Source organism: Suncus etruscus, chromosome 12, assembly GCF_024139225.1.
Source record: "Suncus etruscus isolate mSunEtr1 chromosome 12, mSunEtr1.pri.cur, whole genome shotgun sequence".
In the NCBI taxonomy this organism is placed as follows: domain Eukaryota; kingdom Metazoa; phylum Chordata; class Mammalia; order Eulipotyphla; family Soricidae; genus Suncus; species Suncus etruscus.
This window is the reverse complement of record NC_064859.1, coordinates 1,360,860-1,376,174: the sequence shown is the minus strand read 5'-3', so window position 1 is coordinate 1,376,174 and position 15,315 is coordinate 1,360,860. Positions and strand designations below refer to the sequence as shown.

Below are 15,315 nucleotides of genomic sequence, written 5' to 3'. Positions count from 1 at the left end.
CTTGACTCATTGATTCTTGTTGATTTTGCTACTTTGAATAAAAAACAACCTAAAATAATTGTATTTATATTTCTAAAACTCATGTCTAATAGTACATTTTTATTGTTAAATAATTTAGTTTAACATATGGTGTAATAAAAAATAATAAGGCTATAAAATCATAATATATATAAAATCATAATTATTTTTTGGCTTTTTTTGTTTGTTTTGTTTTGTTTTTGAGCCACACCCAGTGGCATTCAGAGGTTTCTCTTGGCTTTGAGCTCAGATATCACTCCCTTCAGATATCACTCCCTTCACCATATGTAATGCTGGGAATTGTACCTGAGTTGACCATGTGCAAGGCAAGCACACTTCCCACTGTATGATTACTATAACCCCATAATGATTTTTTAATTTGGTGACAGTGGTAATTGCTGATGACTGTTATAGTATATTCTGGGTGCTACAGCAGAATGTCATATAAGTTAGGACTTTAGAGAACAGAAATATATTTTTCACTATGTGGACACTGGGAAGTCATAGATAAAGACTGCCAGTCTGTGTCTCTGGTGAGCTCTTATCTACTGCTTCCTGGGTCTTGTTGCTGTTTTCTCACATGGCTGAGGGCACAGGTGAACTTGGGGTCTTTGTTATGGGCATGAATCCCATTCTTAAGTGCTCTGTCCTTATTACTTATTGCCCCAAATACCAATGCACTATATTACAATTTAATATACAGATTTGTTTCAATATGTGCAAGTCTCCCTACTACAAGTATTGACTGAGTATAAATTATTTTGTTTTATTTGAGTTTTTGTTTTTCATTGAGTTTTAGGTTTTTTGCTTTCCACATTTTAAGTATCAAATAGGTTTTTTCCAGCTGTTTTTGAATAGCTACTTTTTGTTGATTTAAATACTTTAAAACAAAGATAAGTTTCTTTCTCTTACATTATAACCTTGTAAAGCATATTTCATTTTTTCTTCTGTATAGATAAAATTTGGAAAACTGCATAATTTATTTCTTCTGAAGTTACAGATTAAAAGCTTTATTGATTTTAAGGTTTACTCACAGGAAAATATTTTAGAAACAAGAATTTCTTCCCAACATAATGCATATATTGGCTACTTGTGGCACTTCCTGAACTATGCTTCTAATGACCTAACTATAAGGATATTCTTGTCTCTAATTGTTTCTAATTGGCAGCTGCTTTTTTAACATAAACAAACTAGTAGCCTCAAAATCATAACATGCCATTCTCCAGCTTAAAGGCCTTTGTGCATAACTGTAACTATAGTAATATTCACACTCTTTTCCTAATTCGATAGGTCTCTTTATGTTCTAGTCCTGGTCCAAAATTCATCTCAGCTCAACCACCCTGCTCTGTCCTTTTCATTCCCAGTACGTCTTACCTGGCTATTTCTTTTCCCTAGACTAATTTTCATTTTCTTTCTATTTTTACAATACAAACTTTATATGAAATTGATCAGGAATGTGGACTTCAATTCAAATTGGTGGTTCAAATCTCAGTTGCTGCTTAGACGGAATCTACCTGTCTTTAGAAAGACTCATCTTTTTTGTTTGTTGGTTTTAAATTTATAAAATGGGCTAATATGCTGTCTCAAAAATGATTGGAGTGAAGAGTAGGAAACCTGGATTTGCTTCCTAGCACCACACGATCATCCAAGGGTCCCCAGGAGGGATCAAGAAGCACAAATCCAGGAGTAACCCCTGAGCAAAATTGCACTGCTGGGAGTGACCCCTTAACAAATAAAACAATAACAAAACAAAAAAAAAGAATCACAATCAAATAAAATGAAAAGCTACCAGTAGCACTGTTGTATAGATAAGAATCAAATAAGATAGTTCCTAAAACATATGCAGCAGTCTCTTGGAATATACATTAAAAGTGCTAAGTAAACTGTACTGCCAGGAATATTTTCTTTAATATTTATCATTACTTGTACCACTTATGTTATTTTTCAGTGGAGTGGCCCTGGCCACATTATCTCCAGAAGAAACATTCTCCAGGCTTCTCACAGCACCCTTTTTATCTGCATTAAAGCCTTTGACAGCATATAGCTATTAACTATTTACTTATTTATTTTTTGCCCTCTTACTGGTACCAGTACCAGTACCTTTTTGCTTACTCAGAATATCTCCCTTAACTGTATTAGCATGAGTTTTATTGAGAATATCAGTTAAAGAATGCTCTTTGCATTATAGTGCTTTCATTAAAAATTGCTCTTCATTTCTCTGATTTGTCTCTTCCTATGAGCCTGGAAAGCAGGGTATTGGATAGTTAGGAGCAAACACCTGCCCAAGGATGGACAGACACAGAAAGATGGGCTTTGGAGTCAGCCTTGAGCCAGAGTTCAAACATCTGTCCAAGAGGGACTGAGGCCAGATATGGTGTTGGGTTGTGACCAAATATCTTTCCCAGAATGGAGAGGGCAGTAAACAGGCCTGGATCTGAGAAGATGACTCATGTTTCTTCCCATTGAATTTTATGGTTCCCAGGAAGACTTTCAAGAAGGCACCAAACATCAAGGAGCTCAGCCTTAAATATTTCACATGGAGCATGATAGTTGCATGATAATTGCCTGAAGCAATTAACATTGGGAAGATGATGCTATTTTAATCTGTTCTTTGCAGCTCCTTTGCTATTGTTTAATTCTTCTGTTTTGTTCTAGGAATTACTTGGAAATGATGATTGATATATGCTGTAATAAGGAACTCCTGAATTTGGTGACAGGGTTAACCTTCGTATATGCCCAATATTTTGCATTACATTATACAAGTGAATGAAAGAGTAAATAAATGCCAGTTTGGGCTTAATACGGGGTCTTTAAGTGTTGCTTTAGGTAGGACCCAAGATTTGGAGAATTTCAGTACCATGTTTGTCTTTATCATTTCTCTTCAGTTCTCTGTTCACATTGTAATAGTGCTTTCTCTGTTCTTCAATGCATTTACATTTATCAAGGAAGGTAAATAAAGGCTGTTATGTCTGACCTTTGATGTTGGGGGGTGGTGGGATGTGAGGTAAAAATATATGATCATTAGGGTAGAAATCAGCACAAATCTAAGATTGGAATAAGAGTAGGACTGGGGGAGTTGAAAGGAGAATAATCTAATAGCAGAAAAGACAAAGGTAGTAATGTGCCAAGGCAGCATATCATCTAAGGTATTAAATATTGTATATCACTGAAAAAGAGGATTATAGGAAGTGGAGAGATAGTACAGTTAGCAGGGTGCTAGTCTTGCACATGGACAACTCAGCTTTGATCCCTGGTACACCAGATGGCCCCCTGAGCCCTGCCAGAAGTGATCCCTGAGCACAGAACCAGGAGTAAGCTCAGAACACTGACAGTATGGCCCTCCAAAATAAAGCATTGCAACAACAATTAAAAGAAAAAATAATAATTACTAGGGGAATTGGAAGAGATGTATTCATGAATTATGACCGAGTGTGATAAATTTCTAATAACCAATTTAATGATACACTATATTTAATAATTCATTTGTTATGCTGATGCTGCTAGACCTTGGACTCCTGAAATCATGCTTTATCTACTGAACATTTTTTATGAAACTACATTATAAAATGATCAATAAATATTTTAGTGGAATTGGGAACTTGTTCCTTAAAAAAGTGTAAGTATAAGTAATCAGTATAAGTAATTGGAGGAATCAATTATACAGTGGGTAGGTAGGGCAGTTGCCTTGTATGCAGCCAGCTTGAGTTCAGTTTTCAGCATTCCATATTGCCCCTTAAGCATCTCTGGGAATGATCAATGCAGAGCCAGTAGCATTCCCTGAGTACCACCAGGTGAGGTCCTCATCCCCCCAAAGAAAAAGTATTACAAGTTTTGTAAAGAGAATGAATATTATCATCTGTAAAATTAAATACAAATACAAAATCATGTATAATTAGGTGTTTAGTGAATTTTAGATGTGTTATGTGTATATAAATTTAGGGACGTAGTATTGTGGGATGGTTAAAATTAATGTTTAATTTTTGGATCAATAGAGTTCCAGTTCTTGTTCTGTTACTGATTAGATGATTTTGTAGATTACTTAAATCTTTTGCAACTGGATTTATTTTGCTGTTAAATGCAGATAATAGGATGTTGGAGTTCTGACACAGGGCAAGAGCATGTAAATAAATGTACACTACTGACCTAGATAGGGAAGGAAACATAGCTCTTGCCCCTCATAGACACTCTTCCTTTGTGCAGACTCTGCAGAACTTAACAACCACAACATTCTGTTAATCCCTTTAGCAAACAGTGATGTGCTTATCCAGACACCAGCCGCTATTGTACCCTGCCTATAATTGGCCATCTTTGGTCAGTTCCCATCTTTGATTGCATTTTTTTTTGCAAGCCCTCACACAAAGATTGAATGGATAGTCTATTTCTGCAAGCAGAGTTAATGAACTACAAATGCTGGTCACCAAAAGCTAAAAACATTCACATTATAAAACATCTCACTCACTCCTGAAAGGACAGTTTACTATTGCCTTGGCAACTACCTAGGAGAGATGAAATATGGTTAGAATTCAGCTCATGCTTTGAATCACAGAAATTGCCACCTAAGAACTTCCTTCTTTTCTGAAACCTCATGCATATTCCACCTCTTGTTAATTCGTCCTGTTCTCTACTTGTGTAATTTAGGAGTCTTTGGGGCTCAGTAGGGCTCTGTCCATAGTATGCATGCTTTCTTTCTGGGTGTGCATCTAGCTGGTAGTAAACAGTTCATTTGGATAGTAATACTTCTTTGGTTCTTGAGTTTGTACTTTAATAAGTACCTTTCTCTATTTTTATTTTCTCTTTGGGGGTTTGGGCTACACCCATGGAGATCAGGGATTATTTGGTCTCTGGTCAGGCTTGGGGGACCAGGCCGAGCATTAGAGCCATGTTGGCAGCATGCAAGGCTGTGTCCTACCCACTGTACTGTCACTCTGGTCCTTTCCTTTTTTTTTTTTTTTCACTTGCTTGGAATTCTTTCCTGTGGTGATTTAAGAGCCTCGACTTCTGCAGCTGAGCTAATAACTCTAGTTTGTACCAGAGCTTTTACCTCAACTGTCTGACTACAGTATATATTTTATAAAGAGCTATTAACTTATTAAAGTTTAAATATGATTGCCTATTTAACCATCATATCCAGATGTGGGATTTGTTATAGATTTCAATTTATTTCATATCATTATAATATATTACAGATCACAATTTATTTCATATCAGTATTCAGAAACTTTCATATCAGATTATGCTTCTATAAGGGCTATTCTTATTTTGTAGTTATTGTTGATATGTGTTTCTCTTTTAGAAGGGCTTAAATCGTGTGTATTTTCCTTGGACTGATAGTATAAGAGACATAGTTTGAAGGGTCATCCTCTGCAACTTTCTCCTGTGTCAATATATCTTTGGAGCAAAATTTGAGAATGTTCAGTGATTAAAGCAGAAAGCTGCAATAGAGCCGAGCATGGGGCAAATGACATTTATATTCCCAAAAAAGAAATCTCTATTCTGATGGCAGAACTGGTGATACTTGATTGTCGTGTTACTCGTTTCACAAGTTCCTATGTTCACACGGTAACGTGTTAGTGACCTTTTTCCCCTTACTTATTTTCTTCCGTTGTAGAAAGATACCGCATTCAGAGTGAACAGTTTGAAGATCTCTGGCTCATAACAAATGAACTTATTATCCGCCTTCAAGAACATTTTGAGAAACAAGGAATCAAAGATTTTGCCTGTTCTTTTACTGGATCCATGCCTCTGCAAGAATATTTTGAATTGATTGATCATCATTTTGAGGTGTGTCTGAGCATAACTCATATTTATAATTTTTTAGTATATGAAAGAGAGGTGTGGTGGACGTAAAAAAAACCTACAATGCATGTAATTAGGTCATGCATATTGAGCTGTTTTCCTTACTCACTGGGAAATTTGGGGCTGTTACTGCCCTTTTGCTTCTTTTGTGATGAAGCATTTAAAAAGTGGCTTCCTGGAGCTAAGCCTGTGGTCTGGCCTTGGAACAGAGCTGGTTTAATTCTCCCTAAAGGGGACTTAACCTTTGGCCTCAATAACCCAGTGTTAAAACTATGTGAGCTTATAGGCAGCCATTTGGCTAATTCTAACAAGTAATAAATGACGTGTAATTGCAAAATGAAGTGATTTTTCCTTTTTCTTTTTAAAAGCAAGCACAGCAGAACTTCTGCATCTGAGAAAGAATATATAAATACTCATCAGTGCCTGACACAATATGAATACTTAGCAAATATGGAATTGAAGCAGGCAGGCAAGCAGGTAGGGACCCCTGTTTTTGAGACATAATAAAATCAAGAGAAAGCATTTAAGGAGTTATTAAGAGTAAGTTAATAAGAGTTTTAACTTAATAAGAGTCTCACATGAGGCCGTTGTAAGCCCAAAGAAGACTGGACCCCTTAGTGGGAGAGGTTCCAGCAGGAAGAAAGGCCCGAAAAGGGGAGACTATCAACTCCCTCTGCCAACTACCCCAAGTAACAGGTACTCTGATCTGGCGGTAAGCTCCATGTGGGGCAAGTAGGGAAACCCTATAAATGTCAACATGGGGTGCACATGTGTTGCCTGGGTACATGTGCCCAAGCACATGAATCCTGTATCTCCCCTCTTGGTATTTCAACTTTCCTATTTTCCTACTTCCATGTTGTGTTGTGTCCTGGGGAATCTCTCTACATTTGGAGAAGCCAGAGCTCCCTCTTGAGATTGGGTGTTTGTCTTGCACGTGGCTGACCCAGGATGGACATGGGTTGGATCCCTGGTATCCCATATGGTCCCTGGAGCCAGGAGCGTTTAGCCAGGAGTAACTCCTGAACATCACGGGGTGTGGCCCCAAACCCTAAAGAAATAAAGAAATAACATATTAGATTTTTTAAGTGACTGAGTTTGACACAGATTTCTGTCTTTAATTGTTGACTAGGGAATCTCTGAGTTTCTCAGTGGAGGGGCTTACAGAACATAGTGGACTTTACTTTCATTTCAATTTCATTTCATTATTTCTCAAGAGGGCACAGGTTTACATTGTTGTCTCTTTACTTTGTTATCTGATTTTATCCCTTTGAAATGTAAAAGTATTTTGGGATTATTTTGGTGGTGACATACCTAGGATGCTCAGGGCTTACTGCTGGCAGTTTGCTCAATGATTGCTTTTGGTGGGTGTTCAGGACAACAGTGGTGCTGGGGAGTAGAACCTGGGCCAGTTAGTTGCATACCAGTCTGCAAGGAAGTGCCTTACCCCCTACACTCTCGCCAGCCCCAAATTACAATATTTTAAATTTTAATTTAAGATGGCTGTTGGCGTTCAAACTATGTTTAGTATAAACTCCATGAAGATTGTATCTGCTTTATTCATGGTTATACTTTCTACTGCTTAGAATGGTGCTTGATTCTGAAATGAATAAATACTTGAGAATTGTTGAAATTCTGATACATGAAAATATTTCAGTTACTGCTTTTTATTATTATTCAAAGGAATGATAATCTGGGTGATGTCATATCTTACCATTAGTTTGGTATATTTTTATGTATTCAGGAAATAAAATATTCCAGCAGAAAACCATAAAATTAAAAGAATGAATTGTGTCAAATCAATATTTTTTCTCCTCAAATTTAGGTATTTAAAACATTTACCTTAACAGTTTTGATAATGAAAAACTATCCCCTAAAATATCCTCAATATTCTTTGTTTTCATGAATCAGTTACTGAATGATTCTAAAATTGCGGTTAGGGTAAATGTAACAAATTAGTAATAAATTTAATAAAATTCCAGTTTGCTTTTCATCATATTTCTAGAATTATGGTTTGTTAGCAGAAATGTAATGTCTCAAGATGTTTGGCTTCTGAACATTTTGGATATTAATTTATTTCAGAACTGTTTATTACTGTTTTATAAATTTGAACTTGGATTTTATGTGATCTGATTTGAGGGAGTATTTCTCCTGTTCTAGAATTTTGAATACTATTTTAATGAAATTAAGTAAAAAATATAGGAAGTTATTTGTATGAAATTTTTGCATTCATTTCCTTTATCTATTGTCTTGTTTTCTCTAATTTATATTAAATGTGACCTTTTCTTATTGATTATAGATGTCTTCTAAATATTAGGGGCATTACATTGTCTCTGTTAATTCTAGTAATATGATATTTGTCTTATCACTTTCAATGGTAATTTTTTATCAACCATAAAGATTTATAATTTTAGTAATAATTTGCCAGTTTATGTTTTTGTGTGGCTTTGGCTTTTATAGCTTATGATAATAAGAAACTTTTCTGTGTTGAGATTACTTTTTTTAAAATTTCTGGTTTTCCTAGTATTTTCTAGTGTCCCATAACTGACTTTGCTCTAAAATCTGGAGACAAATTTCCTTTTTTTTTCTGGTATTTAATAAGGTATTACAAAACATTTACTTATTTGTATTTTTCTTGGAAAGCTATGCCATCTTTACTGAATTCCATTTTAACACTTTCTACTTTTGTGTATTCATGCAGGATTTACAATTTTTAATTCTCTAACATCTAAATGCTTTCATGATTGTTCTCCAAACTTTTAGCACTGCCCTTTGTATTCTTACTTTAAGGAGGTTTTTTTGTTCTCTTCTTTTACCTGAATTCAATCAATGTTTAATTTTAGCTTCGGATAAATGGTGAAAGATTAGAAGAACTGTTATCAGAAAGGGCTGTGCAGTTTCGGGCTATCCAGCGTCGACTGTTAACAAGATTGAAAGACAAAATCCCTGGTCCTCTCCAGCACCTGGACACCTTATTAGATGGGACTTACAAACAGGTGAGTCTGATGGCAGTCAAAGTTTTTCACTGGATGAAATTTTTTGTCTCTACCCTTAAATACGTACCACAATATTAAGAGAAGCTTTTATTGACGGTAGAGTGAATAACACACAAGCTTTTAAAGAGTCACAAATCTCCTTGTTCAAAGTCATATTTTGCCAATTCCTATATGACCATGAGTAAATTACTTTGGAGTCATCATTTTGCCACCCAGAATTGTGAAGATGTTTGATCATTTATGTGAGGCAGCCGGCCCCATGCCAGGTAAACGGCATGTGTTTGACGAATAGTAGTTTAATGTTGTTGCAGTGATTAGTGGTGTTATCAGACATTTCTTAGTGCATCCCATAATTATGACCATAATTCTCTAATTGTCTTATTGAGCAACTGGCTTACACTTACTATCCAATGATGTTTTAAAATGGAATTCTTAAACAGCCCTTTGTTGTAGTTCAAAGAGACTCACCCCTCCCTCTTCATTTTTCCTTCCATCCCTGGTTTATCATTTGCATGGCAAGGGCAATATGGCTTTTATTCTTAAAGTATTATATTTTTTAAAAAGTACACAGAACAGTCACCTCTGGCATAATTTCAGAGCTAATTCCTTTGCTTGCTTCCTTGCAATGAAGTTGGCTTTCAACTACTACAGTATCTCCTCTCGTATTTCTATCCGGTAAGGAATCCATTTCAAAGTCAGTACAAGTGGCATGAACAGGCTTTTGGTTTTGAATAGAAAATTTTTTTTGAGATTGATACAGATCCTCGTGTAGCTCATGTACTCCTTCCCCATGTTTTAGTGGTATCATTTTGAAAAGTTATAAGAAGATGATGGGGATATTGATATTGAAAAAAACCTATAGATTTTATTCAGATCCCAAGTGGTCCTTGTAGACCTCTGTAGGTGTACACATGTGAAGTTCTATCAATGTCATCACACTTAAAGATTTGTAGCCACCAGATTCAGATGCTCATGTTCAGTTGCCACCAGAAACTTTCATGTTGCTCTTTGTTGTTGTCTTGCCATTGCACCCCCATTTTTGTCTCTGCCACCAGAATGCTTTCTTTTGCTTGCTAGTTTCCCTAGATACAGTGGTCCGCAACCTGCGGCTCTTCTGTGTGCGGGGCGGCCCCTCCAGGAGTTAGGACTGTGCTCCCAGCCTCTGTCAGTGGGCGCCCTGTGTGGCCCTCGAAATAAATTTCAATCGTGGTTTTGGCGAGATTTGGCTCAGTTGAAATAAAGGTTGCCGACCACTGCCTAGAAGAAGAAAATTAGCTTTTGTTTATATAGATCATTTATTTTCATTTTGAAATTTCAATTTGCTTCTTGAAATGGTAATTTGAGGGATACTCTGTAGTGGCAAAGGTTTGGAAAACAACATTGTGCTTGGAGTTTGAAGAACCCATTTTTATCACTTAGTTGCATAAACTCATTGTGTTGTTACACATATATATTTCATAATGCATGTATGTGGATGATGTGACAAACTATCCTAGATACAGACTACCAGTTTCTTTAGAGCTAGAGTCATTTGTAACTTTTACTTATTACCTACTGAGGCTTTTTTTGTTTCATAGTATCTTGCTTTATTTTTCTCTGTGTTTAAAGCAGTGCTATCAAAATAACTACAACATACCACTTATCTAACATTACTACCACTTAGATATGGAGTATCTTGGACTTTATATTCAGATTGTCCTAATGACATTATTGGAATCTATAGTAGGTTCTAAACCTTTAAGTACCCTGGAAACTCCCAAATTTTCTCCGATTCTACAATCCTGTAGCCTGTCTGTTCAAAGGTTTGCTGTTACTCTGTTTGCTTAAATCTACTTATTTATTTACTTATTTGTTTTTGTTTGTTTCCGAGCTGCATCCAGCAATGCTCAGGAATGACTCCTAGTTGAGTTATGTGGTGCCTGGGATTAAACTCAGGTTGGATGGGTTCAAGAAACGCAACTGTACTATGTCTCTTACTACTATTTTCTTTCCTTGTTGCTGTTGTTCTTTTTTAAATAAAAGAAATAATATCCACCGAGAAAAATCAACAATTGTGCAAATTTGAAACAATGATATTCAAGTTTTTCCATTCCCCTGGACATTTATACCTGTGGGACCAGTGACAGTAGAACTACTTTGAAGACCACTAAGGCAGAATCAAAACAACTATTTGTAATATGTTATGTATTATTTATAATCATATTTCATGCGTTAGTTTTCAAATCTTAAGTTATAAAATGAAAGTTCTATAGTTATTTTAAATGTGAAATAATCTGGCCGGTATGAAATTTCTGTGGATGGACATAGTCAACTCAGTGGTTCAAAATTCTTATAGTAGTGAGGACCATGTTCAGATAGATATGAGAACTATTTCTTTTGAGGTTATAGCAAGATATCTAACAGCATTGTCATTAAATACCTGCTAATATTTAATATACATGCTATATATTTAAGTAAGATATTTAAATAACATTTAAATACTTGCTAATATCTGGGGCTTCACTCGGCATTTCTAGTATGTTATAGTACAACAGTTAACTGCTCTGTGTCCTAGGGGGAAGAGGGAGTGGATAAATTAAGACAAAGGGGACAGTTATATGATGACAGATGGTTAGTGGTAAAATTAATGTCAGATACAGCCATGTGAATATTAACTGAGTCAGACCTGAAACGTAGTATTATAATCCAATATTAACTTAATTAAAAATAAATAGTTTAAGATCTTTTGTAGAATTAGCTAGAATCCCTGCATCCCAGCTCTGTGACCTCAGAGATTAATGGGACAAAGAAAACCACTCCCACCACCTTAGCAGACCATTACCCCTGATAAAATGGTGTTTCTTCCAAGAGATTCCTACAAGGATTGAAGTGTGAGAATATAGAAGCTACTGAGAATAGTACCTAGTAAGTAGTACCCTTTACATTCTAGCTATAGTTTGAGGGAATATTCTTCTCCTTATTTACTAATTAATTATGACATCTGAAATGTGGTACTTGTTCACTAATGAGGCAGGAGAGGTTGTAATAATATCTTATTTTCAACACTGCTGTCTGGAAACCTTGCAAATCTAGATGCCAGCTTAGGGCCAGGAGGATTCTGTATCTCTACAGGCATCTCCCATCCCTACTAGCACATGGCATGGAAAGGATGCCAGAGGGACTGGAACCTAGATCATGAACCAAGCGATCATTTTCCTTGCATCTTGGATTGTTTTATTGGGGTATGTTCTCAAAATGTAGGGAAAAAATGACAGAAGTTTATGAAACTTTTATACGTATTGGTACTTGTTTTAATACATTTTTGTGTTTGCCTTATTTTTCGGTTTTTGGGTCACACCTGCCAACGCTCAGGGGTTACTCCAGGTTCTATACCCAGAAATCACTCCTGGCAGGCTCAGGGGACCATATGGGATGCCGGGATTCCATCACCGTCCTTCTGCGTGCAAGGCAAATGCCTTACCTCCAAGTTACCTCTCCAGCCCCATGCTTTTTTTAAAATTAATATTCTTGGTTACAAACATGATTGTGTTTGGGTTTCAGTCATGTAAAGAACACCCCCTTTCACAGGTGCAACATTCCCACCACCAATGTCCCAAATCTCCCTCCTCCCCACCACACCCCGCCTGTATTCTAGACAGGCTTTTCACTTCCCTCCTTCATTCACATTGTTATGATAGTTTTCTCTAACTGCACTCACCTCGCTCCCATCCTTCCATCCTCCATCCCTTCCTTCTTCCTGCCTTCCATTCTCCCTCCCTCTTTCCTCCCTCCCTCCCTCCCTCCCTTCCTTCCTTCCTCCCTCCTTCCCTCCCTTCCTTCCTTCCTTCCTTCCTTCCTTCCTTCCTTCCTTCCTTCCTTCCTTCCTTCCTTCCTTCCTTCCTTCCTTCCCTCCCTTCCTCCCTTTCTCCTCCCTCTCTTCCTCCCTTCTTTCTTCCCTCTCTCCCCCCCTTCCTTCCCTCCCTCCTTTCCCTTCTTCCTTCCTTCTCTCCTTCCCTCCCTCCCTTTCTTCCTTCCTTCCTTCCCTCCCTCCCTTCCCTCCTTTCTTCCTTCCCTCTCTCCCTCCCTCCCTTCCTTTCTTCCCTCCCTCTCTCCCTTCCCTCCTTCCTTCCTTCCCTCTCTCCTTTCCTCCCTCCTTTCCTTCCTTCTGTCCCTTCCTTCTCTCCTTCCTTCCTTCCTTCCCTCCTTCCTTCCCTCTCTCCCTCCCTACCTTCCCTCCCTCCTTGCTTCCCTCCCTCCCTCCCTTCCTTCCCTCTTCCCTCCCTCCCTCCCTCCCTCCCTCCCTCCCTCCCTCCCTCCCTCCCTCCCTCCCTCCCTCCCTCCCTCCCTCCCTCCCTTCCTTCCTTCCTTCCTTCCTTCCTTCCTTCCTTCCTTCCTTCCTTCCTTCCTTCCTTCCTTCCTTCCTCCCTCCCTCCCTCCCTCCCTCCCTCCCTCTCTTCCTTTTTGGGTCACACCTGATGGCACTCAGGAGATAGACCCGGCTTTGTGCTCAGAAATCTCTTCTAGCAGGCTGAGGGGACCATATGAGATGCCAAGTATTAAACTGGGTCCGATCTTGTGCAAGTAAAATAAACACCCTACTTGCTGTGCTATTCCTCTGTCCCCTCACATCCATATTTATTTTTTTTCTTTTTTTTATTTGTTTGTTTTTGGGCCACACCCGTTTGATGCTCAGGGGTTACTCCTCGCTAAGCGCTCAGAAATCACCCCTGGCTTGGGGGGACCATATGGGACACCGGGGGATCGAACCTCGGTCCTTGGCTAGCGTTTGCAAGGCAGACACCTTACCTCTAGCACCACCTCTCCGGCTTCTTTTTTTGTTTGTTTTTGGTTTTTGGGTTACACCCAGCAGTGCTCAGGGGTTACTCCTGGTTCTGTACTCAGAAATATCTCCTGGCTGGCTCGGGGGACCATTTGGGATGCCGGGGTTTGAACCACTGACCTATGTTTAAGGCAAACGCCCTACTGCTGTGCTATCTCTCCGGTCCCTGAATTTCTTCTGGGCCATGTAACTGATCTCTAATATTTAGGTTTCTTGGTGTGTGTGCTAAAGGTGCTTGGGCCGTAACCAGTGGTGCTGGCAATTAAACCATGTCTGTGGCTAAAAAGGGCAAAAGTCTTAAGCCCTGTACTATCTTGAATGCCCTTAATCTTTAGTTTCTTGACTGAAAAGACAATTTGTTGTTTTACTTTCTTTGTTTCCCAATAACACTGAGCATTTTAAATCGTTAATTTTCTAGTTGCCATTTCTTGATATGTGTACTAATTGATTAATGATCCATAGGTTCAGTTTTCTTTTCTATTTTGCTTATATTAGGAGTTGTGATATTTACCATTGTAATGCATAAAAAGTTTTTGTACTAAAGGATTCTAATATCTTTTCAAATATATAAATTGGTTGTATCAATATATATTTGCCTTTTTCTTTATAATATTTAATATGTAGAAATTTTTAAAGTTGTTACATAGTAAGATCTTTTTCCTTTAGTTTTTTTTTTAATAATATCTTTATTAAGTGCTCACTTTGGCAGCACTTATACTAAAATTGAAACGATACAGAGAAGATTAGCATGGCCCTTGCACAAGAATAATATCTTTATTAAACATCATGATTACAAACATGATTGTAGTTGGGTTTCACTCATTAAAAAAATCCCCCTTCACCAGTACAACATTCTCAACACCAGTGCCCGCCATCTCCCTCATGCCCCACCCTCTGCCTATTTTCAAGACAAGTATTCTACTTGCCTCACTCATTAACATTGTCATGGTAGTTGTTACTATAATTTTTTTCTCTAACTGCACTCACCACTTTTTGTGGTGATCTTCATATTGTGTGCTGGTCCTTCTGGCCCTCATATCTGGGCATTATTACAATAATGTCTTTTATTTTTCTTAAATCCCATAGATGAGTGAGACTATTTTGTTTCTGTCTCTGTCTCTGTCTCTCTCTCTTATTTCAGTCAGCATAACAGTTTCCATGTTCATCCATGTATAGGAAAATTTTCTCTTTAGGTTTTTAACCTAGTAAAAAGCTTTGCCCATGCCAAAATATGTGAATACAAACCTATACTTTATTCTAACATTATAATGCATAATCCTAATATATATATCTAATATATATATTTTTTTATTTTGGTTTCTGGGTCACACCCGGCAGCGGGTGCTCCTGGCTCTATGCTTAGAAATCACTTCTGTCAGGCTCGGGGGGACTATATGGGATGCCGGGATTCGAACCATTGTCCTTTGGCATGCAAGGCAAATGTCCTACTTCCATGCTTTCTCTTTAGCCCAATAATCTGAATATATATTTTATAAATTCATGGAATATACAATGCAATTAAAACAAGAATCTAATCTTATTGCTCAAATTGGTAAATTGGTTCTTCCTAATTTTTGCTTATTGAATAATCTATTTGCTCTTATTGAGCAAAAATACTACCAGTATCTTTTAAAAGCTTTACTCTATATAAAAGTATCCCTTAAACTCTCATTCAGTGCTGGTGGGAAT

At 37.5% G+C, this 15,315-nt stretch overlaps 1 protein-coding gene and 1 non-coding gene across 2 annotated transcripts in view; both read left to right on the top strand.

Moving 5' to 3' along the window:
- BBS9 (Bardet-Biedl syndrome 9) overlaps positions 1 to 15,315 on the top strand; it is a 540,357-nt gene that overhangs the window by 260,967 nt on the left and 264,075 nt on the right. The window contains exons 17-18 of the mRNA XM_049784883.1: positions 5,627 to 5,799; positions 8,655 to 8,807. Coding sequence (XP_049640840.1) covers positions 5,627 to 5,799; positions 8,655 to 8,807 — 326 coding nt within the window. The remainder of the gene's footprint in view (positions 1 to 5,626; positions 5,800 to 8,654; positions 8,808 to 15,315) is intronic.
- On the top strand, positions 14,320 to 14,426 carry LOC126025252 (U6 spliceosomal RNA). Its single transcript, XR_007501287.1, has one exon. It is a non-coding gene; the product is annotated as a U6 spliceosomal RNA (small nuclear RNA).